At 60.7% G+C, this 25,869-nt stretch overlaps 1 protein-coding gene across 2 annotated transcripts; it reads right to left on the bottom strand.

Moving 5' to 3' along the window:
- Positions 1-977: 977 nt before the first annotated feature.
- L1CAM (L1 cell adhesion molecule) lies at positions 978-24,470 on the bottom strand. 2 transcript variants are annotated; one of them, XM_070785158.1, is made up of 28 exons: positions 24,370-24,470; positions 15,095-15,290; positions 12,449-12,463; positions 11,816-11,921; positions 11,432-11,634; positions 10,333-10,455; positions 10,038-10,208; positions 9,495-9,606; positions 9,151-9,335; positions 8,878-9,009; positions 8,630-8,773; positions 7,930-8,041; positions 7,634-7,800; positions 7,366-7,522; positions 7,048-7,172; positions 6,806-6,916; positions 6,464-6,661; positions 6,210-6,280; positions 5,853-6,075; positions 5,158-5,273; positions 4,754-4,955; positions 4,532-4,654; positions 4,263-4,436; positions 4,055-4,174; positions 3,793-3,948; positions 3,083-3,217; positions 2,818-2,890; positions 978-2,309 (listed from the first exon to the last, which is right to left on the bottom strand). In XM_070785158.1, the coding sequence occupies exons 2-28, from the start codon at positions 15,168-15,170 to the stop codon at positions 2,078-2,080; spliced, it is 3,762 nt and encodes a 1,253-aa protein (XP_070641259.1). In that variant the 5' UTR covers positions 15,171-15,290; positions 24,370-24,470; the 3' UTR covers positions 978-2,077. The 2 variants fall into 2 exon arrangements, with proteins under 2 accessions (XP_070641259.1, XP_070641260.1); XM_070785159.1 differs by lacking the exon at positions 12,449-12,463.
- Between the last annotated feature and the right edge of the window lie 1,399 nt (positions 24,471-25,869).

Raw genomic sequence — 25,869 nt, forward strand, 5'->3', positions numbered from 1 at the left:
TCTCATCAGGACCCTGGGCTTTTTCTATGTTGCTGCTCTGTCATCGTCAACAGCCAACTTCCACTCTCCCAGGCTGGCCAGGAGATGGAGCCAGGCAGGGAAAGACACACTGTGCTTCTTTCAGGGCACAGCCCCGTGCTTCCATCCCAGTGGCCCCACCTAGGTGCAAAGGAGTCTGGGAAATGCATCTTCAGCTCAGTGAAGACATTCTATTGTTATGTAAGAACAAGAAGACACGTCTTGGGGCCAAGAAGCAGATGCTGTTTTAGGTGGAGATTTAAGAGGGGATGATTAGGGTAGACAAGTCTTGAGGGGTGATCCATCAATAGGAGCAGAATAGCAGGGCAAGAGCTGCAGAGGTGTGTGGTGTTACTCACTGGTGTTTTTACGGATGAAAGGTGGTTACTGCATGTTTGCCCCCAGAACTAGTCAACAGGAGCCAAAAATGAGAGATGCAGAGAAGACAAGGAAGATACAGCAGGAGAATGATCCTTGATGAGCCACAGTGGGGTGGGACCTGGTACCTAGGTAGAAAGGGTGACCTCAGATTTCAGCTCACTTCACTGAGGGTTCCAGGCTGGGGCTGGGGTGGAGGGGGTAGATTTGATGGTGAGAACGGGGGCAAAGATGCCTTCTACTGGTGTTTTGTAGTGACTCAGCTAAAGAGGACAGACACCAAGACCTCCGCTGAATAGGGGAGTTGGGCAAACCGACACAGATCCGCAGGACTGGCTGGCCGTCTGTCCCAGCGGGTCCACTTGAAGTTTCTGTCATTCATTTGAGGGGGGTTTTTACTGCCTGAGAGGGCCAGGCAGCCCAGGGTGCTCTACCCCTCAGGGCCTGAAGCTTCAGGAACAAGGTGCCCAACTGTGGCTGAGAGCCCAGATCGCCCCTGGAAGGCCAGCAGGGTAAGGGGAACAGGCCAGGTGGAACCACAGTGTGGGACCCAGTGCTGGGTAAAATGACAAGAGCGCCTCTTTGTTTCCAGGTTTTTATTTGCCTTTTATAATTCTGATATTTATGTACATATATATATATACTTTTTTTTTGTAAAGGGCTCATCGACAGACCAAGCAAAGGCATTCAGGGCGATGGTGGCTGCTGGGAGAACTGATCTTTCCTTTTTTTTTTTTTTTTGTCTGTTTTTCTTTTTTCCTGGGATGGGATCATCAAAGCTAATTGCTAGAAAACCTAGAAACCACCTACAGACTCAGACATCTGCCTACACACTAGTGGCATATGGGGAAAGGGCGAGGGCACAAACTTGCAAAGTCGTGGTGTATTTACATTTCCAAGGCGGGGCGCTGGGGGGGATCGCTGAGCAAGGGGCTGAACAAGTTCAGACTGGGGTTGGGGGGGTGGGTTGCTAAGGGGTCCTGGGGCCGGGGGAAGAGGTGGGCCTGGGCAGGGACAGCGGAGCCCACTTGGATGTTTTCTGGTGGGCACCGAAGGCAGCATGTGTCTGGAACTCCTGAAAGCCAGCTGCAGGGTGGGGTGGGCCAAGTTGACACAGGCAGTGGTGGGGGGACTCTGGTCTGTTCAGATGGCCCCCTCTGTACCCGTGGCCAGCTTGTTCAGTTCCCATCCCAGTTGGAGCAGAGATGGCTGAGAAGATGGGGCAGACAGCGGGGACACCGACTTCAGTCCCCTGTCCCAGTCCTACTGGCCAACGAGTGGCTGGGGCTGGAGGTGCCAACCCTGGTCCTTAGGAGACCCCCTCCACAGCTGTGCCTGCCTCCTCGCCTCAACCACAGCCTCGCCCTGCCCAAAGGCTGGTGAGGCAGCACCTGAAGACTCCTGGCATGTGAGTGGCCCCCGAGCTGGAGTGAAAAAGCAGTGTGTGCCCAAGAAGCAGAGCAGCTGGGTTTTGGCAATCAAGTGGGGACTGGGGAGTCAGAAGAGGGCGTTGAGGCAGCGAGATCCCCTCCTCGGCCCCCGAACTCACTGGAGAGAAGGACGGGCCTCAGTCCCAGGGTCAGGGACCCAGCACAGGCCTTGGGCTGGGCCATCATGGTGATCTCTGATAGCCCCGTGGCCTGGCCCTGGGTGGTGCTCTGCCTGGCCTGGCTGGACCCCGCTACTCCAGGGTCCCGGCGGGGTTGATGGGGGATGTGGCCCCGGAGCTGTCATTGCCCCCTGCCACCTCCTTCTCCTTCTTGCCACTGTACTGGCCGATGAAGGAGCCATCCTCATTGAACTGGACGTCCACGCTGCCTCCGTAGTCCGCCAGGCTGTCATCGCTGCCCAGGGGCTTGATGTCTCCGTTGAGTGATGGCTGGCTGCTACCAAAGGCCTTCTCCTCATTGTCACTGCAAGGGGAGGGCGGGGACCATGGGAGGTGGCCCAGCGGTAGCCAGCAGGAGCAGGCAGCCGCTGGCCTGAGACGGAAGGCCCAGGTTTGCCCCACTTCCGTGTGTTCTGAGCACACTGGGGACAAGGCCTTCACTCCAGACACGTGCAGCTTACATGCCTGCACCCTGGGGGTGTTGGGGCTCCCATCTCCGGATGGGCTGAGGAGGGGTGCCAGTCCAGCCCGTCCCCAGAGACAGGGACAGGGAGGCTTGGGAGCTGAGTGTCAGCATTGTTGGCTGGTCCCTGAACCAGGGAACTATAGGATCAGGAGGCATGGGGAGTGTACAGGCCTGGCACAAATCACCCACAGGAGGGTCCCTGCCCCCAAAGCGTGACAGCCCAGCCTTACCTCTCCAGGGACCTGCCATCACCCCCGCAGCACAAAGGAGAGACAGAGAGATGCAGTCACACACGAAAAGCGCACAACTGGGTGGCCCGGGGGCATGGGCTCCACCCCCAGCTCACCTGTACTCGCCGAAGGTTTCGTCCTTCATGGGCCGGGCCTCTGAGTCCACCTGGGTGTCCTCCTTGTCCTTCACTGCAGACACAGAGCAGGCCCAGCTGCTCACCCTGCCCCATCACCCAGCCTGGCTCCAGGCACATGGGCCTGGTCCTTCACATGCTCAACACTGACAGCTCCCCTCGGGCTACCTGCCCGCCACCCGCAGTGTGCCCATGTTGTCCTGCCCGGGCTCAGGGACCAAGGGGGGGGGCCACAGCCAGGATGTACCCGAGTACTTGCCACCCTTGCTGCGCTTAATGAAGCACAGGATGAGTAAGACAAGAAGCAGGACAACGATGGCACTGATGAAGCCGATGAACCAGCCCTCAGTGGCAAAGCCAGCGGGAGGCAGCCTCACTCGGCCTGCGGAGGGGAGAGGAGGCAGGAGACTGAGGCCAAGTCCAGGGTTGAATGCGGAGGGCCCCCAGGGACACTGCAGTTGCAGGACCCGAGCCCACCCTGTCAGTCCCCAGCCTTGGTCAAGGACCTCCCTCCAAGCCTCTGGCTCCGTCCCCTGCCAACCCCCAACCCTGCCAACCCCCCAACACCAGGGACCCCCCCACGCCAGGGACCCAAATTCCAGAGATCCCCCACACCAGGGACCCCCCTGCCAGGGATCCCCACATCAGGGACCCCCCACACCAGGGACTGCACAGGAGCAGCTGAGGACATCTGAGGACTTCAGACAGCCCGGGGGAGGGGCGAGCTGATGGGGAGGGGAAAGTCGGGGTCCCTCTGGGGGAACAGGGAGGAAGAGCTTCAGTAGAAATGGCTTCCCTGGCAACAGGACCAGTGGAGGATGTGAAAAAAAAAAAGGGCTCTTTTCAGGGACCTGGACTTTTCTCCATTACAAGCCTAGGGGCACAGAGGTTCTGGCGGGGCCGTGGGCAGCTCAGGGATGGAGGGAAGCTGACTAAGCCTGCCCGCAGCCCCCGCACCGGTGCCGTTGGTCTTCACTGCCATCTGGTGCAGGAGCACCTGCTCCTTGAGCAGCTGGATCTCATAGTCGGTGTCAGGCTGCAGGTCCCACTGTGTGTAGGAGCTCTGGTTGTAGCTGACGTACTGCGGTGGGAGACGAGCCACCAGCTTCTCGTCTGTAGTGGGTGAGGGCAATTCGACTGAGCAGGGAGGGCCTGGCAGCACCCTGGGTCCATGCCAGCCCCAGCCCCTCTGGGCCCTGAACCCCCATTTGAGGCTCACCCCCCAGGGCTTTGAACCAGATCTGGAACCCGAAGTTGCACTGGCCCTCTTTGGGGACCCAGGAGACCACACTGTAATTCTCGCCAGCCATGGCGGAGATGTTGCCAAAGTCCGGCATCCCTGGCAATGGAGAGAAGAAGGGTCATGGGACCTGGAGGCCGCCCCCTGGCCTGCCCTTGCCGCCTGCTCGGAGCCCACGCCAGCTCACCGGACAAGGCCATGGTGCCTCCTTCCCGTACGATCGCCTCCCCCGGGCCCTCCCTCGTGGTGGCCTGCAGCTGGAATCGGTACCGCAGGCGGGGGCTGAGGTTGGTCAGGTTGTGTGTCCGCAGCTCAGGGTCCGGGAGGTCAAAGGACAACTGCTCCTTGCTCCCGTCATTCACTGCAAGGACAGGTGAGCGGTGGGCTTCGGCCCCCAGTGCAGCCCCCTCCCCGGCTCCCCCCTCCACCCCCTGGCCGGGTCCATGACACACGTACAAGGTTGGTAGGAGAGCACGTAGCCCGTGAGCACACCATTATGGCTGAGCGGAGGCTGCCAGTGCAGCAGCAGGCTGGTATCTGACTGGCACTCCAGGTGCAACGCCTCAGGGTGTCCAGGCACTGTGGGGCACAGAGACCGGTGGCAAGTCCTCGCCCCAGTCACCCCATGTAGGAAGGGACAGGGGGTGTGGAGGTAGGGGTGCAGGGCACAGAGCTCACCTCCCTCAGGGGTGTTGAAGGTCATCCCACTGGCAGGCCCCAGTCCCCTCCCGTTAAAGGCCTGAACCTCTACCCAGTAGGAGCTATAGGGCCGCAGGCCTCCCAGGATGGTGCTGGTGGCATTGGCTGGCACCACCACGTGGCCTTTGTGGACGTGCCTCTTGTTGTGCTTCCTCTGACTGCCTTCCCACCAGTACGTCACCTGCAGGTAGACAGGAGACCCCGGAAGGACAGAAAGGGTCTGGCAGTGACCCGGGTCGGGGTGGGGTGGAGTGTGGGGTGCGTGTTCCCCATGGCCCTCCCAAGGGAGCAACTGGCAGAAACCCAGGCCCAGTCCTATCACTCCTGGTCACCCCACCCATCACCCCAGGGATCTCCCCAGCCCCCATGTGATGGACTCTTACATTGTATCCCCGGAGGTGGCCTTTGACCTGGGCTGGGTCCACAGACTGCCACCTGACCAGCACAGTGCTTGAATTGAGGGCCTTGACGGGTTCCAGCAGAGGGCTTGCCTGGGGGTCTGCAAAGGGCCAGTGACATGGATGAGGCCAGCCCAGGACTCTGCCCACCCAGAGTGGGAAGATGGATTTGGATGCAATGTAACAGGTGGGCAGTTTAATGAGCAAGGGCGTTTACATAGTCTCAGAGTCTCTCCCCGAAGAGAGAGGAAATAGTAACTATGTGACAGAGGAACTAGAAAAGATCTTGACTGCATAATCAAACTGAACATTTGGTCATGTTCTAGATTGGAGGCAAGGGAATAAGCAGGATAAGTGGATGCCATGCAGGAGATTCTGACTTGGACCATGGACTGCGGGAAAGACAGTCTTGGGCCCCACACTGGGGATATTGGCTACTATCAAAACAGACAGTTAAGTTATAGATACCAACTTATGGATGGTCACTGTCTTTCTGGATTTGCAAGACAGCTTTTTGGTTACGTAAGCAAATAGCCTTACTCTTAGGAAATGCACTGTATTAAGAGGCAGGAGCTGGCACCGGGCTGGATCCCTGAGTCAGTGGCGGAGAGTGGGCCAGGGAGGCACATGTGGGCTCCACCCCACCCCCCGGGTATGGGCAGGGCCAGCCCAATACTCACAGTCCTCTCCAGAGTAGCCGATGGTGATCTGGGGCTCAGGGCCCTTGCCCTGGCTGTTGACGGTCTGGACTTTGATCTCATACGGCACAAAGGTAGATGTATTGGACACCACCAGGAAGGGGTCACTGACGATCTGTTCCTGCCAGGCCCCCTGCATCTTCTGGGGGCGCCACTGCACTCGATACTGAACCTGGGGGGCATTCCAGTCCATCCACCGCAGCGGCTGGAGGGGGAGAGCAGAAAAGAAGCTGGGTGGTCAAGGTCCCCGGTCCTTAGGACAGCCAGTACTTTGGGGGGATAGCAAACCCCTGAGTCCTGATCTGAGGTCCAGGGGTGAGCTCGGCCCAGGATCCTCACCTTCCAAGTGATGACCATGTTGTTGGTCTCATTTCCTTCCCCCTTCACGTCCACGGGGTTCTTCTCTGGGGCTGCAAAGTAATGTAGACACATCAACACTGTGGGCGCCCACCAAGGCCATGAAGGCAGAAGACCAAGGAAGAAATGACCTATTGTAACCCTGGATGTCAGGAGGCAGTCGCCGCCCCAGGGGAACCCCTGGCAGCAAGGGAGCTTGGGCACCATCCCTTTTCCTGACTTTCCCTGGTGCTCACCTGCCTCCGGCGTGACCACAGTCTCAGAGTCCGGGCTGGGCTCCCCAGGGCCATATTTGTTGATGGCAGTGACTCGAAAGGTATAGTGGACATAAGGCGACAGCTTGAGGGTGGTGGAGGTCTGGTTTCCGGGCACCTTGCCCAGGCTGTACCACTTCTCGGGTGCCATCTCCTTGTCCTCAAATTCAATGTCATACTCTGCCAAGAAGTGAACCAGCAGTGGAGTCATCGGTGGGTGGTGAGTAGGGGAGGGGGGGGTCGTGCAAAGTCTGGCTCTCCCAGAGGAAGGGACAGGGAGCCAGAAGGGAGGGCAAACAGAGTGCCATGCTGCTGTCTTCTTACTCTCAATGGGGGCGTTATGGTCATCAGCTGGGCTCCAAGACAGGCGCACCTGGCTCTGCTTCAGCAGGTGGTGATCAGACAGCTCCAGCTGGGGCACAGGTCCGGGGCTCCCTGGGGGCCACAGGAGCTGGATCTCGGGCCCACTCATGACCCAGCTGGCCCACTCCCCCTGCGACGGATGCCTGGGCTCTTGCGTCTCGCTCGCCTCTGTACCACGAGGCGGATACCCTCTGGGGACTCACCGACCACCAGCAGCTCTGCCCGGCTCTCCACCACGTCCAGCTTGGTGCTGGCCACGCAGCTGTAGTTGCCCTGGTCACTGTAGTCCAGGCTGTGGATGACCAAGCGCTCGTCTTCTATGAAGTACCTGGTGGGGGGTGAGGAGTGGGGGCACACTTGTCCTAGCTACTCCTCCCTCCTCCCTCTCCTTCCAGGTTCTTCCACTCAACAGCAGGTCACGCCCCTGCCCCGACATATGAGGCCAGGGGGTCTGGGCATCCTGCTTTACCCCCCCTTTGCCCCCTCCCTCCACCAAGCCCAGGTTGGGGCTGGGCCCGCACTTGTCACTGTCCCCCAACTCCTGCAGGTCGAGAGCATCCCTGCGCCAGGTGGTGCTGTGCTGCAGGGAGGGGTCAAAGGAGGCCTGGCATGTGAACATCACTCGGGAGCCTCTCTTCTCGATTGCACTGCGGGGCCCCTGCATGATCCGAGTGGCATCTGGGGATGAGGACGAGAAGAAGGTCATGCCAGGGTCCCCCAGAGACCCTGACCCTCCCTCAGGGAGGGGCTGCTGGCCACAATCAGCAGCAGCAGGGAGGGGCATCGGACCTTTGACCTGCAGGTTAGCCACAATGGTCACGTTGCTTTGGTCGTTGGCAGCCTGGCAGAAGTAGTGCCCAGTGTCATTGGTCTGGAGGTCTCGGATGCCCAGGGTCCCGTTGGTGTAGGGGAAGAAGCGCTCGTCCTGCAGCACTGTCTTTCCTTCCCTGTCCAGCCTGGCACAAGCAAGGCAGGCCTTGCTCAGACCCCAGTGGGCTGGGACCCCTGGCCCTCCTTGGTTGCCTGGGCTGGAAGATGGCTTCCAGGTGCCCCCCACCCCCTGCCACCAGGGTCAGAGCACGCACCACTGGACGCTGGGCACAGGGGCTCCGAAGGCCTTGCACAGAAGGTAGGCGGTGCTGCCCTGGACTGCCATGTATGTCTCATTGTCTGGGGTCAGGATCTTGGCTGGCAGCTCTGAGCGAGGAGCAGTCAATGGGACACAGGGCCGAACTCAGGGCCGGGCGAGCGCCCACATGCAGTCAGCAGGCAGATGCAGGGATCACCAGGGCAGCTTCTCCCAGGAGAGCTGGCAGCCTCTGGAAGCTGACAGTGACTCCACCAGGCCCCCATGAGCCCTGCCCATCTTGCTTCCCTATGGCCCCTGCCAGGCTGAGCCTCTCTCAGCCTCTTGTCTCAGTCTCCAATATCCTATCAATTATGTGAGGCTCCCCGCCCCCCCCACAGACAGCCTGCCTCTTCCTGAAAGCTCTCTGGGTCTCCCCAAGCCCACCTTCCCTGAGGCTTGGGGACAGAAGCATCCTGGCCAGGGTGAGCCTCTGCTCGGGGACCACGCTCAGAGGCTGCTTTTTCATCTGGAAATACCAGTAAGACCCTGCCCCACTGTTGGCAGGATGGGCAGGAGACATGGGGAAGGCTCCAGACAGGAGCAGGGCAGCCACAGCACACAGACCAGCTGGTGGCTGAGTTGGCCTGGTGGCCTTGCCCGGGGCAGGACTTCAGGGACGGGCCAGGGGGCTATAAGGCAAGGTGGCTGACACTCACCCACAACATAGATGTAGGCATTGGCCAGCAGGAGCCCGTGGCGGTTGCGGGCCTCACACTGGGTCACCATAGTGTCACTGGGCTGCAGATTGCTCAGGACCAGGGCTCCATGGTGGATCCGGTATTTCTGGTCCTTGCCCAGCTCTGAGCAGATGGCAGGTGGGCCATGGGCCCAGGGCAGGGCAGTGAGTCACTATCCCCAGGGCCCCCCAGCCTCGCTCCCCATCCCTGCTCAAAGCCCTGCTTACCCTCCACAGGGATCCCATTGATTCTCCAGGTGACCTCCGGTTGGGGCCTGCCCTGCACTTGACAGTCTAGGCGGGCAGTCTCCCCTGGCCCGTACAGATGGCTCTGGGGCTTGTGTAGCCAGTATGGTGCAGCTGCCAGGAAGGGAAGAACTGATATGAGCTCACAGCGGGTGACCAGCTCTCGGGCTGGCCCTGACTCTGCCCACCCTCACCACCCCCCGTGACCGTGGGCATGGCATTCTGGCTGCCTGAATGCCCGCAGTGGCGCCATACCCTCCACGGTGACGTAGTAGGCGTGGCGGTCGCTGCCCAGCGAGTTCTCAGCCAGGCAGCGGTACTCGCCGTCGTCCTCCTCACCCACGTTCAGCAACTGCAGCGTCTTGTTGTGGTTCTGGTAGGTGACCCGGTCGGCTGGCATGGGGCCGCTTGGGCGCAGCCACTTGATGGTGGGCGTGGGGCTGCCCGGGGCCACCAAGCACAGAGGCCAAGGGAGACAGCAGAGGGGAGAGAGGACTGGGCTGCTCAGCCCTGCCCCACAGCAGAGGCTCCACCCATGCTCCGCCCCACGGCACAGGCTCCACCCCCTGCCCCTCCCCTCCCAGGGGACCCAGACTCACAAGCCCTCAGCTATGCACTCCAAGATCAAGGGCTGCCCCTGCAGGGCCACCAGGTGGCTGCTGGAATTGGTGGGGAAGAGCAAGTGTGGTTTTCTGTCCATCATGCTGTTGGCTGTGAGGAGACAGGGCGGGCAGCATGGTGCACTCTTCCCCAGCTCCGACGCACTAAGTTCCCAGGCTGGGTGACTCTGGACACCCCAGGGAGCCCTCCGAGGCTCAGTTTCATCTTCTTTTTTTTTTTAGTTCTACCAGTTTATTGCTACCAACCCATCTCCCTCCACCCTCATGCACACATGCTCAGTCATGTAACCCCATAGACTGCAGCCCACCAGGCTCCTCTGTCCATGGACTTTTCCAGGCAAGAATACTGGAGTGAGTTGCCATTTCCTTCTCCATCCTCCTCTTCTTAAAGAGAGGGCCCTATCTCTGCCCTCACCACCCAGGGAAGGTGTGTGGGCCACGCTGTCTTTGAAGAAGACTGATGGGATGCACCATGAGGGTAGGAGAAGAGTAGGGCAGTGTATCAGAGACTTTGGAACTCACTCGCTTTGACCCGGAGGTCAATGGGTTCCTTTTGAATGATGGTTCGGGTGCCAGGGAAGTGGGCGTGACAGATGTAGTCTGAGTGGTTGTCCGAGGTGAGCACATTAGCAAAGTAGAGGTTGCCATTCTGGCCCATGGTCACCCGCTCATCCTGTTTGATGTGCAAGATCTCTGTGGGCAGGGTGGAGGGGCGGGAAGGAAGGAGGCAGAGGTCAGAGGTCAGGAGCCCTCCCCCGGAACATACACCCACTGACCCGTCCCTTGCCCCTGGCAGCAGCCCCTCGTGGGCACCCACTGCTGTTCATCCAGTAGATCCGGAGTGGCTCTGCACTGGGGGGCGGGTGGCAAGGGAGAATCACCGACTCCCCTTCCTCGACCTCAACAGGTTTCACTGTCTCCTTTGGCCACTTGGGGGTACCTGGAAGGGACAGAGAGGCCGGCCCCGTGGATTTTCCAGTCTCTTCCTGGAGAAGGCAGGGCAGGGGGAGAGGAGGAGGGCTACCCGAGGGCACAGGTTGGCGAGCCAGGACATGAGGGAGGCAGAGACTCTGGATCCTCTCTGGGCTCAAGGCTGAGACCAGCGCAGCATGCAGATGAGATGGGCTGGAGGCCAGATGGCCGTGAAGGGTTAACTCTCTACAACTCTTAGCTCCTACCAGGAGGAAGGGATGAGGGCGGGTGGGGGAAGGCTGAGGTGCAGTGATGGGGGGAGGGGAGCCGTGGTGGGATGCTGGAGTCATAGCCCCTTCCATCATCCTGACACAGAAACCATGGCAACGGTTCCCAAGGTAACTGGAGGGGCAGAGGAGAGGAGATGAGTGCAAGCTCAGAAGGCGGAAAGCTCATGGAGGAGGATGGAATGCTTGGGGGGGGAAACCCCAGGGAGAGGGCGACACAGATAAAGACAGAGGCAGACAGCGGTAAGAAGGGAAGCCAGAGAGGTCAGGTGAGAGGTGCACAACGGAGGGGAGAGGAGACACACTGATGGAGGGGACATGGGAGGAGATGACTGGAGGGAAGTGGAGAGCAGACAGCAACTGAGGGGTGGATGGGGTAGAAGCTGAAGCCCAGGCTCAGACAGGCTCAGTCCTGCCCACATTCAGTCAACAAGCCCTCCCAGGGCACTCCCCAGGCAGCAAGCCCCAAGGCCAAGAAGGGAAAAGCACAGAAGAGAGGGAAGGGGGGATGGAGCTGACCAGAAAGAGTGGCAAAAGAACAGGGGGAGGAGGCAAGAGGTGGCTGTGGGCCAGCAGGGTGCCCGGTCCCTTGGCACTCTTAATAATCAGCTGAGAGAGGTCAGCTCTCGGGTTGGAGCCTCACACATGCTCGGCAGATCCGTTTGGGGACCCGCTCACATGCCCCAGACCCTCCCTGGTCCCTGCAGTGCCTCGCACCCTCGGCCATGAGCTGGATCTCGTGGGACATGGCGGTGCCCAGCTTGTTGCTGGCAAAGCAGCGATAGGTGCCCTGGAAGCTCTGGGCAAAGTTGCTGCTGTTGCCCGTGATGCTGAAGGAGCCAGAATGGGGCACCTGGTTCACGATCATGCCCAGTTCCTCTCTGGGTTTGAAGAGGATGCCATCCCGAGTCCAGCGAAACCTGTGGGGCAGAAAAAGGCTCAGAGGAGCCCTGAAGCCGGGCAGCTAGGCCAGGGGCTGGGCCAGGGCGACGACCCTGGCTGGTGAGGGATGCCCAGGAGGGGGAAGGCCCTGGGGACCACAAGGGCTGGGGGGTCAAGTCAGTGGTCAGCCCCAGGGCTTAGAGGGTGACGGTCACTCACTGCACTTCGGGTTTGCCGCTGGCCTCACACTTGAGGCTGACGTCATCTGTGGGGAAGACGACCACACGCCGGGGAGACTGCTCCGTGATGATGGGGGGTTCCATCACTGGGGCAGGAGGGGGGACAGACATAGTGAGCACTTCGGCCCTCACCCTTGTCCCATGGGGACAGAAGCCAGGTCTGGAGCCTGACAGGCCGCATGGCCATTGGGTGGTGGGGCGGGGAGGAGCAAGTTGAGCCCAAAGCAGCTGGGCAAAGGTGGAAGGGACCAGAACAGAGAGAAGATGGCACCAAAAGTCACAGAGAAAGAAACCAGAAGAGAGAGAAGAAGCCAAACAGAAAGACAAAGCATGTGAAAGAAAGAAAAGAGAGACAGGGGAAGCCAAAGGCAGAAGCACCAACGAGGGCAAACCCCTCACGGGGAGAGAGGAGGACCAGAGGGAAGGGTGGACCACCAGAGACAAGTGGAAAGCCAGGGAGGAAACCCACCTGCTGGAGACAGAACAAAGCCGCCCCCCTTCCCCCCGCCACCAGGTGCCACAGGACCCAGGAAGCAGAAAAGACTGCAGCTTGCATGAGGCACAAGGCATATAGGGCCTCCTGGGAAACATTTCCACCCTCCCCCCAACTTACCATGGTGTCCTTCATCTGAGAGATCCATGCAGCAAGGGACAGAATGAGAAAAAGGCTGACAAGTCGCCCCATGGCTTAGGCAGAAAGAAGTACAGACAACCCTGGGGGAGGGGGAGGCTGGGAGAGGCTGTAAGAAGGGGACACATGCCACGCTACAGCTATGGCAGGTCAAGACCTCCAGGACACAGCCTGATCGCCAGTTCTGGGGTGGGGCAATGGCCAGGACCAGTAGGCCTCAGCACTAGCGGGCAGGGAGAAAGAAATCCATGACTTTAACAAAGACTGCACTGTGGCCAGATCCTTGCCTCCTCCTGGCAGGGTCTGCAGAACTGACCCCCCGCCCTCCACCCAGGATACCTTGGAAGCCAGAGAGGCAGACAGCCCGCCTACAGCAGCCCGGGAACACTCCCCTGCTCCAGCTCATATCCCTCCTAATCCAATTAGCACAGCTCAGTGTTTTCAATTACCTGGGCCCAGCGGCCCCCTCCCTTCCAAATCCTCCCCAAGGCCCTGCTGAATCTGAGTTTCTAGGGCCTGCCGGCCCGGCGCCAGGCCTCAATTTCTCCCCTTTCTTCCTCCCAGCCTGCCACCGAGCTCCCTGGAGCTGAGGCCGGGGCTTCTGCCCCCAGTGCCAGCAGGCTTCAGCAGAGCACTGGCTGGGGTGGCTGACAGCAGTGGGCTGCCTCTGAAAGCTTTTGTTTCTGTGGAAGACCTCAGGGTAGGGGCCCCCAGGAGAGAGGACGGGGCTCCCTGGGAACACTGCAAAGAGGGTTCTGCGCTTGGGAGGGGCCAGTGAAGGCAGCCCAAGAGGCAGAGACAGTGAGAGGGACCACAGGATGGGGCAAGCAGGGAAGGAGACAAAGGGGCCTGGAGGGGCCGGGGAGGGAGAGAGCTGGAGGAGAGCTTCCAACTGGGAGGTACCAGGCTGCTCGCCACGTTGCATCAGGGTCAGTAACAAGTGCCAGCCAGTGCCCAGGGCCCCCTTAGACCTGCCGTGGGTCTCCGACACCCCTCTGCACACAGGTATAGCAGGGTAAGGCCTGAAAGTCACTGGGGAGAGATGAAGGGGGAGGCAGACGAGCACATGTGTGGGAATGTGCCAAAGTATGAGTCTGGGCACATGTGGGCACACCCCAGGCAGTGCTGCAGTGACGTTGTGAGTATCCACCCATGTGCCTCTATACGGATGTGTCTGGCCAGAGTATTTTGGAAGGCTGTGAGTGCCTGCCTGTGTTTACTGTATGACTCTGTGTGGCCTACCTGCTCCTGTGTTCGTGTGGATGGCTGTGTTCCTTTGTATCTCAACCTCTCACTTGTGTGTGCCTGTGTGCCCCCGTGTGTCCTCTTGGGGGGTCTCTGTGCCTGGCTGGATATAGGTGGCTGATCTGTGTGCCTCTGCAGCTAGGGTAGGGTTTCGGGTGTGACTGCACAGAGCTCCATGTGTATATCTAGGGAGACAGCCCCAACCTTTCTTCCCATCAGACCCTCCCCACCTCCTGCAAACCCTCAGGACCCCTCAATGTCAGGGGCCGGTCACGGTCACCTCCCTCAGCCCCTGACCCATTCCTGGCTTGGACAGTCTCCCCCAGCCTCAGCGCACAGCTCATCTCTCAGTGATGCTGGCCTCCAACCGGTGCAGGCTCAGAGACAAAGGCGGAAAGGTGAGGGGGGAGGGGACTGGAGTGAACAAGGAGCAGATTTAAGATACACAAATGCTACCATGTCAACTGTCCCTCACACAAGCCCCAAAGCCGCTTATAGCAGTGTGTTTATATCTCCTGCTCACACTCAGGAGAAAACACCATCACAGTAACATACGGTCCACACACAGACAGGTACTCACAGGCCCGTATGACTCACTAGTACAATCCAATGTCAACAGTCAAATACCTACAGAGCTTCACAAATTTGACCAGTAAGTAGTGGTTAGAGTGACTCACAAACTTACCTACACAGGACATCAAAATCACACTTGGAATATCCCCACTTAGTCAATGTATCACACCATACACATCTAAAAATATATCCAGACAAATTACATAGTCTGTCCAGCTCAAAAGCATACACAAATACTCACGTTCAGTCACAGCCCTGTAGCCACCCTCCCCAGAAACCCCCCTCGAAGGGATTACTCCAACAGCCCCACCCCCAATCCCCCACTAAGTAACTACACATCACATTTTAAGGATCCAGAAGGCTGCTGGATCTTTGCAAGGGGTCTTTTCCTGTCTCAGTTCATGGAAAGGGCTACCAAGGGCCCGATATAGGATTACCCAAGTCAGAAGCCAGAGCGAGGCTTGGTCTAGCTAGCTGAGGACATTCTCGCGCTTGCCCCATCCTTGGCGGGTTGGGGCCGACACTGAGGCCTGAGGGGGCGGGTCAGGCGTCAGGCCTGCTGTCCGTGGTGCTGAAACAGCACCCGCCCTCCCGCGTCTCTGGTCCCTGTCCGTGGTACTGAGACAGCCCGAGTCTTCCACCCGGTCCTTTACAGGGGGATCCAAAGTCCGGGTACCTCTTGCGCACTCCGGGCCCCCAGGGAGTGAAGGTCGGGGGGTCTGGAACCCAGAGAAGGTGAGGAGGCAGAAAATAAAGAAAAGCCCAGTGTGGCGGGGAAGGGAGGCGCCGCGGCGCCCTCCAATTACTCACATTCCTCAGGGATCTGGATGAGCACGCAAGGGCTGCAGAGGAGGAGAGGCCACAAGAACCACAGCGCCACGGCCATCTTCCCGGCGGCGCCGGCAGCTCGGCTTTGCCGGCAAAGCCGGCCGGGCTTGGCTCAAGCTCCGGCCGGAGGGAAGGGTGGCTGGTGGGTGGCTGTGGGAGGGAGCCGGGGGTGAGGGCACTGCGAGAGGGAAGGAGGGGAAGGGCAAGGTGAGGGAGGAGAGAAAACGGACGGATGTTAGTGACTAACATCTGGGCGAGCCTGGGCTCCTGGCCCCGCCCCCAGCCCCGCCCCCTCCACTCTTCCCTCCCCCAACCCCCCCATTTTGGAGAAGAAAACCTGGAAGAGACCAGGAGAAGCTGGGCCTCCAGTTCGCATTTCATTCCCTTCCTACTGGCTGTGCCTCCACCAGCTACCTCCCCAGCACAACCAACTTGTTGCCCCATCCGCTCCCCTGGGCATGCCACAGGCTGCTCTGTGCCCATCCTCCCGATGTGTGACTCAAGGGCCCATAAGCAGGTGCCTGTGGGCATGAGTGTGGATTTGGGTGTGCAGTAGCTGTGTGACTATGTGCGTACACACAGGAGGACATGTCCCTCTTCTCTGCAACCAGGAGGCACTCATGAATGGGTGTGTGTATGACTGCAGGCACACAGAAGTATGGGTGTGTGCTCCTGCGCATCTGTGTCTCTGGGGGATGACTCCTGTCTGCTATCTCTGTGCGCACACACAGCATGCACACACACATATGTAGAGAAGAACCCTCGTCACAGTCTCATTGCTGGGGGTTTTGGAACCAACTGGTCCTTGGGTGCTGTTCAGGCCTAAAAACCTGGTAGGGGACAGGGAGACTAGGGAAGTGGGAACACGGCAAGAAGGGAAGGGAACCAAGAAGTCTGCATTTCATTGAACAGGTTGAGGGAAAAAGAAGAAAGAAGGGGAAAGGAAGCCTGCCCTCAAGAAGTGGCAGGAGGGAGTCAAGGAGGAAAGCACCTCTCAGCTGTCCCTTGGGCTCCTAGGGGGCCAACAGAGGCAACTGTGGCCTCCCCCCTTCCAGATACTCCAAGCCAGGCTCAGAGCAGGGCTCAGGGAAAGCTCTGGGACAGCATTTCTTACATCTAGAGTGTCTGGCAGGCCTACCTTCTGGATTTTTTTTCTGAGTCTTCAGGGCTCAACTGATAGATGTGTCCACCCCAAGCCCAAGTCTATCAGCTATATGCACAGGCCACCTCTGCATGCCAGAAGGCCCAGTGACCGAGGGCCCAGTGGAGGGTGCTTCTCTGCCAACAACGAGAAGAATGGCCTGGTCACTTCCCCAGGGCACTTCCAAGAAGACAGAGACTTGTGACCCCCAAACAGGAAGAGGTGTGAGAAAGAGACAATAGTAAAAGTGACCGAGAGCTTCAGGGCTGGAGCTTGGATGTGATGCCTGAGCTCACCAAGTCCATCCCAGGCAAACTCCCTCCCAGCCAGGACCTGATCAACATGGGGACCAGCCTCATTCAGAAGGCAGCAGCAGTGGGTGTGGAGGCCTGGAATGCTATGCCAAGACATCCAGACTCAGTCAATCAGGAGGCAGCCAGAAGCCACAGCTTGGTGTTGTGGAAGGTGACCTGAGAAGTATGGTGAATTCAGCAGACTGCCCTGGGACCCAGCAGGCAAAATAGACAGTAGCGAATAGCTGCCAGCCTAGAGCTCTCAGACTCCCAGACCCAAAGCTGGAGGGGGAGGCGGGGAAGGAAGCACCCAGGTGGGTCAACGTGGACAGGCTGATGGCCGAGAGAGTGACCAGGAGAGTAAGTGGCAATGGCCTGGTCACTTCCCCAGGGCAAGAGCCAAGCTGGGTCCCAGAAAGGAGGCAGTCCACCAAGTCAACGCAAGCCGGGTGGGCCTCACGCGACCTTGGCCTCAGCTTCAAGGCCTGTAGGAAGCAGTAGGAGACTCAGATCAGAGGGCAGGCAATCAAACAGCTGCCTTGGGAGCTCTGAGTGCTCTGGTCTTCAGAGGGGGAGGGAAGGGAGACAAGCAAGAATCTCCAAGGCTGTCCTTCTGGGCTGTGAGGCTGGAGCATTCCCTTTTGCTGGAAAGAGGATGGCTGCTTGTCCCCAGAATGGGGTTTGGCATGTGTACCCTGGTGTATATGCAGGGGATACAGGATAGCCCCAATCCCTGTGGGCTCCACTTACTGCCCCATCCTGACACCCCGCAGTCTCACATTCAAACTCTTTTAGTCTCCTGGTCTTTGCCACCCAGCTCACCACCTTTCCAGGCCCTTGGAGCCTGGGCAGGAGCCAGAAGGTGGGGAGGCCCCTGACAGCTGTGGCTGGGTCTCTGATCTCTCCCCATTCCTCAGGCAATTACAGAGCAAGCAGCTCAGGTTGTCAGCACAGCAGGCCCCCCACCCCCCATCAGCACCTCCAGGGGCAAAGGAGGCGGGGGAGTGTTCCACAAGCTGGTGTACAGATGGAGCCAAGGCCACGTCTGCAAAGGCGGGGTGGGGGCCGCTGAGGGGGGGCAGGCTGAGGAAGACTGAAGGGTGACAGACAGGGCGAGAAAGAGGCAGGAGGGAACAGGAGAGACAGAGCAGGAGGGCTTGGGGGGGTCGGGGGGCAGGGAATGGGAGACAAAGACAGATGCTGGACCACCACAGTAACCCATGTGGAGAAACCCAGAAACAGAGACCTGGACAGCGGGGAAAGGGAGGAGAAGGGTGAGGAGCACAAAGGACAAGACAAAAAGCAAAAAGCAACTGATGAGAAATGGCCAAAAGAGCAAGATGAGTGAGGGGTGTGTATGTGCGTGCGTGCTTGAGTGTATGTGTGAGTGTGTGCAAGCCCAGGGGCACCTCTTCCACATCCTTGTAGACAGGGGTGTGCCAGGAAAGGGCCACAGAGGGAGAGATGGACCCGAATCACAGGAATGGGGCTTCTTGGGCTCGGAGGGCAGACTGGATGGTGGAGAGACCAACAGAAGGCAGAGACAAACAAAGCCTGCAACAACAGATACAGAGCAGCAGGGCCCTGACCACTTGTGGCCGTAGGATGGGGGGCGGTTACAGACGAAACAAGCCGCTGCTGGCAGACCCTTAGGAAGCAGGTGGGGAGTCCCACAAGGGAGGAGGGACAAGTACTCAGAGGACCTCGCTCCAAGATTTCTGCTGGCACACAGTGAGCCGCCCCCGGGCAGAGGGGGTGCCCGTGCGTCCATGGGCCAGCTCAACAGTGAGTGCCCGCACACTGGGGGAGGAGAGACCAGGGCGGGCTGAGTACCCCTCCTCCATGAGGCCTCCTGCAAACTCAAGAGGAGGGGAAAGCAGGGAGGGAGATAGGGTGTGGCAGGCTCTGAGATGCAAGAGCCAGCAGGGAGTACCTCAGTGAGACCCTGGAGGAGCCCCACCCTGCCACACCCTGAATCCTCAGGCCAGTCCTCTCCTCCAGCCTCCATCCTCTAAATGGGGACAGGGCGGGGCGGTGTGGGGGGGGGGGCGGGCACACTTGGGAGGCTGTGAAGCCAGGTTGGGATCTGGGAGGGCTGCTTTTCTCCTTGCACACACCCTGGGAATCTCCTGGCTGGCCTCCTCCCGGGCCCTTCCCAACGGACAGAAATGCTCCTGCCACAGGAAGGTGCCCCTGCTGGTCTGTTCTGAGCAGGGGGCAGGGCTGGGGGCTCAGCCTGGGTATATAAGATAGTCCAGAGTGGCAGTGCCAGGGCCATGATCTGGTAGGCCTGAAGGGGTGCTTGGGGGCACCTACACCTGGGCTGTCTGCTCAGCAGGGCTGGTGGGGAATCTTCCAGGCTGTCGATGGGTATACAAATGGGGTGGGGTGTGTGTCACCTCCACCCCAGGCACTGTGTTTCTTTAAGGCTCCTCCTCGCCCTCCCCACCAGGCTATGGCTGGCGGGTTTCCATGGAGATGGGAGCCAGCTCGCTCCACTGGCAAAGATGGGGGAAGAAGGGAGGAAAGCTTGCCGCAGCCTAATGGGTAATTTAGATACTACAGAAAAGAGGCTCCTGGGTGGGAGCCCTCACAGGTACTGAGGTGGAGGGTGGGGGTGTGGGGGCGGCTGGAAGTCTTAGAGGAAGCTGCTGAGTCCTCGGTGATCCCAGCCTCGCCCCACTCTCAGGGAGAGCACACCCTCAGCCCCTTCAAGGCTGCGGTCTCCAAGGCAACACCAGCTCACCTGTAATGGACCATTCTCCTTACAGGGTAAGGAAGGGGTGGGGCAAAGGTTAACTCTTTGTGGGAGAGAGGGGAGAGTGGACGGTCTCCACTGAGAAAGGAAGAGGGGGGAATCTCCCCAAAGGCAGTCAGACATTTCCCCCTTTCCTATTTTATTAACTGAATTTGTGGCTAGCACGTCCCACAAGCCAGGGACACTTCTAAATACCCTTACATGCATCACTCATTGAATCCTGAAAATGACCCTGGGGGAGCAGTACTATCATTATCTCCATTGTATACATTGAGGAAACTGAGGCTCAGAGAACCGGAGCACCATGCTCACCAGGTATGGGGTTCTAGATGGCGTGGGGGCCCCCAAAGCCTCCAAAGACAACTCCGGGGGGGTCAGCTCGCCTCTGGGCCTCTCAGGCATCTTTGTGCGTGCACCTGCCTGCATTTGCAGAGGGTCAGGGGTCTGGACAGGGATGCGCTTCAAGCCGGCCTGCCCCCTGGGGAAGGGCCTATTTGCTAGGCAGATGGCAGGCAAATGCGGGCAACTGGGAGGGAACTCTTGGGAGCGGGCCACGCGGAAGTAGAAGGTGACCCACATCCCATCTCAGCACAAAGCAGAAACCACCCTACCCCTCAACCCCCTTCCCCGCTGCCCCCCCCAGGACTCTGCACAAGAGAAGGCAGACAGTTCTTGGTTTCTGGCTCCTCTCTCCCTGGCCATGCAGAACCTTGGGATGCTCTGACCCCTTTCTGTAAACCAAAGGCTCCAGGGCCCCCCTCACAAAGACCTGGCTACCTAGAGGGCCCCTCTCTCCAGATACAGCTTAGGGGCAGCATGGACTCCCTTCCTGGGCAGCAGGGAGGTTCCCAGGGTGTGTGACCAGTTGGGAAAACTGATGCCCACGGCCTAAAATGGGGCCCCTCATCCCCTCTAAGCCCTCCCTCTGGGTCTGGAAAGTGGGCTCAGAATAAGATCGCAAGCCCCCATCCTGAGAAATGAACCTGGCACCAGAGGGGGCTGGGGGCTTCAGGGACCGGGCAAGAAGGGGCGACATATATCCACTCCAGGACCCCAGAGGAGAGAAGGTGGCAGGTCCTGTGGGAGAGGAAAGGTGCCCAGCCAACAGGAGAGGCAGGAGGGGCCCGGCCCAAGGCCCACCCGGAGCTGCACAGCCCCACTGGCCCCGGGACAACTGGCCCAAGCGAGAAGGGGCCTCCTGGAAACAGCTCAGACACAGCCGGGCCCCTCTGGTTGCCTCAGGGCTCCCTGTTCCAAAGGGTTAAAGGGCAGAGGGGGCACCGGAAGCCTGGAGATGGACAATGGAGGCTCTGTTGTCCCCTGGGCCTCAGCATTCCTAAGGCATGAATGCAGGCGGCCAGGGGAGGGGCCAGAGGGCACCCCGCCCCCCAGCAGGAAGCCTCTGCAGCACAGGGGCGCAGGGAAACACACACACACACACACACACACACACACAGCCTCCTCCGAAGCCACCACCAGCATCAGCCCCGCCCCTTCCTAGCACAGGATCCACGCGGGTACAGGACAATCTGTGTGCATACGCTCTCCCAAGCACACGCACACACACACAATTGCACACGTGTAATGAGATGGCTAATGCCCACGCATGCAAATAGGAATATGGGGAAGCTGCACACACACACACACACACACACACACACACAAAGCTGCCCGGTGCAAACCTCCAGACCAGCTACCTGGCTCTGAACACTTCTGAGCAAAGCCTGGCTCCTGGGACACACCAGAAGGGCAGGAAGGGCCAGGCCTAGGACACCACAGCCCTCCTGCTCCTCTCAACCGGAGGTTGTCCCCGTTGGCCCCGCTAAGTTGAGGGCCAGAGGCTGGCAGGGACTGCCCCGTGGCAGGGGAGAGGCAGGGTCTGTGACCCCCTCCCCCAGCTCTGTGACCTGGGGAGAACACGGTGGGGGGTGGGGGCATAGGCCCAGGCCTTGGGTGGGGGGCACTGGACAAAGAAAAGCTTCTGGAAAGACCAGCAGTCCATCCAGACCCTCCCCCTGCAGAGGAACTCACCACCCTCCCGGCCCCTCCCGCTTTCAGACCACAGCCTCTAGGAAGCCACAAAGATCCTGTTGATGTCTGGGGAGAAGGTGGGCTGGCCTTTGCTGATTGCCCCCAGTCTTCTGCTGGTGGCCACCAGGCGTCCCCACCCCCCACCCCGGCCACCCTGCAGGTCAGACAAAGCTCCATGGGAGGCCGGGGCCCAACCCAGTGGACCGGGCTGGGAGGTGGTCACGCTGAGAGGGGAGACAGACAAAAGGGGAAATTGGGAGACAAGGGACAAGGGCGCCTGGGGACTGAAGAGAGGGGGACAGTGGAATGCCCCCCCCCACAGTGAGGGGGCAGGAAGCAAGCAGAGGGAGGAGGAAGCTGACAGGTGGGGGGCGAGGGTATAAAGAGACAGCTGAGAACAGGGTACGGGGCGGGGGGCGGGGGAGCATCCAGGAATGGCCAGGTCAGAGCTAGCAGGAGGGAGAAAGACGGGGGAGGTAAGGCCCCACCCAGGGACCTCAACCCAGCCTTCCTAATTAGGGGAGGAGGGACAGGGCCAAGCCAGCAGCCCACCTGGGACCCTAGAGCAGGGATTCAGATCCTCTCTCTCCCTCACGGTCCACATCCCAGGGTGGGGCACAGCCCTGGGTGGGCGGTGCTCTGGATGGCCACTGATGCCATGTGGGGGGGGCCCGGTGGAAGAGGGATGTGGGCCCCGTTATTCTGTTCTCCCCCAGAACAGGCCCCTGCTCAACCCAGAGCACCCGCTGGGAAGCTGCTCCCACCCACTCCTGTTTCACCCCCAAGAAGGGGTTGGAGAAAGGCTTCCATCGCACCTTCGCCCTGGCTCGCCAGGCCAGGTACGGCAAGGCTGCCTGCCCCCTGGACAGAAAGAGTGCCCCAGGAGACATTCTGTCTATCGAGAGGGGCACCAGGGACCGTCTGCCTTGAAAAGGACCTTGTAGATGAAGGGGTCCAAACCCCACGTGACAGCCAAGAACGCCACGATTCAGAAGGGAAAGGGCAGAGGGGCCTGCATCGCTGGGCCATGGAATGGCGGGTGTGGCACAGGGGCGCCTCCCCAGCTGGCCTCGCCCAAGTGCATGCCATGGAAGCTACCCACCCCAGCACAGGAGGAGGCTGACAGGAGCACACAGCCTGGGCACGTCTGCCCACTGGAGTAGGCCCGGGACAAGGCCCTGCCTCAATTCTTGCCTCCTCTTACCCTGCAGGGAGTCACAAAGGAAAACAGAAAACCCATCTGGAGACAAAGAAGGTGCGGGTCCAGTGTGTCCCTGGCTTTTCCATGGGCGGGCCTGAGCCTGGTTCAGGCCGGCACCTGGCAGGGCATGCTGCCCCATGAATGAATGTGCGCCCCATGGGCCCCAGAGCTCCTGAGCTGGGAGGAGCTCCCAACTGCCCGGTGGCAGGGGGCTGGGTGCTGGGGGAGGAGCCTTTTGGGAGTGGTTTGTAGCCAAGCAGGGAGACTGAGGCTGGGGTGTGCTGAGCGGGGGTCTCTCTCTGTGATCAGATCCCCAAAGATCCCTAATTTCTTTTGTTCTATTTTTTGTATATTTCAAGCCTACCACAATAAGATGTATTACTTTGGGGATCACACACACACACACGTGAAGAGAAAGAGACACACACATGAAAAGAAAGGATGTAGCAAAGACAAACGTCAGGCGGAGGGGTGTCGCAGCCTCAGCACTGATAAGGACTTGCCATGTGGCCATAGATTAGCCAAGAGCCCCCCACGAGAGCTAAGGAGCCCGTGGGTGCACCTGTGGGTGTTGCATGGAGGCCCTGTGATTGGCCAGGCCGGGCTGAGCTCCATCACCTGCAGCAAGGCGTTGGTCAGAGGCAAGAGGCCTCCCACCCGACCCCAGCCACCCCACAGGGGACCAGGAAGGTGGGACTCGGGGCACTTCATGGGAGGGAAGGGTGACTGGCTTATTCACCCTCAGGGCCACGTGAGTCAGCAGAGATGGCACCCAGTTGCCCAGAAGCCCCTGCTCTCTGGGTGGAGTTAACTGAAGTAGGGTACCTCCATGGAAGAGGGTGTCAGGCCCCCCACATCTTGGGGGGACCGGATGGCCCTGGGCCTGCCAACCAAGAGTCTCCGAAAATGTACCCTAGGAAAGGGCAAGAGGAATCGCCGTCTCCTCCCATAACCAGCCAGCCAGAAGGAAGACAGCCATGGGTGCAAGCCCTGCAGTGGGCAGGGCCGAGTCACGACCAGACCAACGCGGCCCCCCCTTCCTGCAACCCCCCCACCTGATGGGCCACAGTCTACATCCATGCGCCCAGCGGCACCCTAGTGGGTGCCCAGGCCCACCTCACTCGGGGTTTCCTGTTTGGGTCCCGAGAGCCCGCAGAACCTGCGGGCTCCAGGGCAGGAGACTGGTCATGGCACAAGGTGGGAGGAGAACCCTGGAGAGGCCAGGTTGAGGTTTAGAAAGCAGGAGAACAAAGCCCCCCTCTCCTACCTTGGGGCGGAGAGTCGGGCAGCGCCCAGCCCAGTTCCCTCCCCTCCCAGGGGCGGCCGAGTCCAACCTGCCTCGAAAGCACACGGGGCAGCTGAATGTTCCACCAAACAGGATCCTGAACGGGGAAAGGGGGCAGCCACGCCCAGGGCCACACCCCACGGCGGCTGATGGGGACGCCTGGGTGGGGGTCCCTGGGTCTCACCCCTCTCGCCTTCTCACCCGCGCACGCACACCCGGCGAGACGTGCCAACTTCGGCCCCCCATCGGCCCGCACCGACCCTGCCCGACTCCCCCCGGAGAGACGGCACTGGGGGTACCGCCCAGGTAGTCTTCACCTGTCGGGGATGCTCCTTCCCTGCCCCGCTGCGCTCCGCGGGGCCCGGAGCCGAGCGCCCGGCCTGGGTGGGGCTCTGGCCGCTCCGCTGGTGGTTGCGGGCTGGTCCGGGTGGGGCTCCCCGCTCTCGCCCATCCGCTCACCCCTCCAACCCCCCAGGGCAGGGCTGGGACAGGAGGCTCGGGGCGCTGCCCGCGCGGCCCGTGCGCGAGGGCTGGCCTGGCCGCCTTACCTGCGCTGCGGCCGCCGCTCGGGCTGCCCGCCCAGCCTCCACACGCGCCGGCCTCGGACCCGCCGCCGGAGCGAGACTGCGATGCCGATGCTGCGGCGGCCGCGGCTGCGGGGCGGGGGCGGGGGCGGGGCGGGGCGGGCGTGCGCGCGGGGAGGGCGGGGGACGTGGGGGCGGGGGGAGTGAGATCACCTTCCCGCCGCCCGCCCCGCCCCGTCGTGCCCCTCGTCCCAGCGGGACCCGGCGACCGAGGCCGGCGCAGGCCGGGGAACCCCGGTGACCCCCCTCGGGAGCTCAGTGGCATCCCGGCCGCCGGGTCCCGCCGGACCCGCACCCGTAGCCCTGGAGTCCCTGGCCCGGCGGCGCCCCGCAGCCGGGCATCCGCTCCGCAGTGGAGGCCCCGGGCAGGAGTCTCGGAGCTGGTGTGCCCCCCGAGGCGTAGTGCCGGGCGGCGGAGAGAGGAATCGGGGAGCGAGGTGGGGGGAGGAGAAACAGATGACCCCCAGACTCCACCCGGCCTTCGAGGACGCTGGCGAGCGGCGGGCACCCACACACCAAGCGGGCTCGGCCGCGCCCTGGCCGGGGGATGTTTGGACCGCTCATCTCCCCCGACCTCCGGCAGGATTCCCGAGTTTCTCAGCTCTTTCTGGAACCTCTCCTAGGAGCTCTGTCCGCTGGGGCCTGGATCTCAGCCCGCCAGGGAGGCACAGCGGGGCGCGCGCTCCTGAGCAGCGCAGAGCCCAGGAAAGGGGGGTGTGCGGAGGTGGCTGAGAGGGTCTCCCGTCGAGCTGCCATCACACATCCCCAGAACTACCCCCCCACCCCCCCTTCCCCCGCTCTCTGTCCCTTTTCCTGGGGTCTGATTTCTTTGTCCTGGGGAATGGCCTCATCCCGACCTCTCCTGGTGGCCCAGCCCTCCCCCTCTCTGGAAGGCCCCCGGGGACCATCCCCTCCCCAGCGCCCCCTACCAGGGCTGGCGGCCATGACCTCTGAGGCCACGAGGAGGGCAGAGCTATTCCGGAGCCAGCCGAGCCCAGCCGCAGGGCAAGGAAGGCCTAGGGCCCAGATGGCAGATTGCGGCCCTGGTGGCCATGGTATTTTTATGGGCATGCCTGTGGCCCAGTGAAGCATACTCGGTCCCTCAGCTCGGCCTCCTAAGGCAAGTCGTGCAAGTCGCAAGAGGCCCTCGTGGTAGGGGGCCTCGATTCGCCATCCCACCTCACAATCCCTGGAAGGGGAGACTTTGAGTGGTCCCTCGTGCCCCCAGGGAATGTCTGGATGCAAGGTTGCCAGGCTTCTTCAGGATCTTGAGTGAAGCGGGGGGCTGGGGCAGGGAGAACCAAGGGAGTCTGGGGCAAGGTGTGTCCCAGGGTGGCCAGTGGCCCCCTACCCTTCGATTCCAAAAGACCCAGGGCAGGAGAGCTGGCTGGGCCTTTGTGCCAACCGGCCGGCCCCTTCAGGAGCTGTGAGGAGGCTGGGGCTGGCTGGGGCACTAGGCCAGTA

Source organism: Bos indicus, chromosome X (genome assembly GCF_029378745.1).
Source record: "Bos indicus isolate NIAB-ARS_2022 breed Sahiwal x Tharparkar chromosome X, NIAB-ARS_B.indTharparkar_mat_pri_1.0, whole genome shotgun sequence".
Taxonomy (NCBI): Eukaryota; Metazoa; Chordata; class Mammalia; order Artiodactyla; family Bovidae; genus Bos; species Bos indicus.

Coding starts and splice junctions, on each gene's coding strand:
- L1CAM (XM_070785158.1), bottom strand. CDS start 15,170: ATGGCCGTGGCGCTGTGGTTCTTGTGGCCTCTCCTCCTCTGCAGCCCT. Junction 4,655..4,753: donor CTTCAACACCCCTGAGGGAG/GTGAGCTCTGTG, acceptor TGTGCCCCACAG/TGCCTGGACACCCTGAGGCG. Junction 3,949..4,054: donor CTGGTTCAAAGCCCTGGGGG/GTGAGCCTCAAA, acceptor CACCCACTACAG/ACGAGAAGCTGGTGGCTCGT.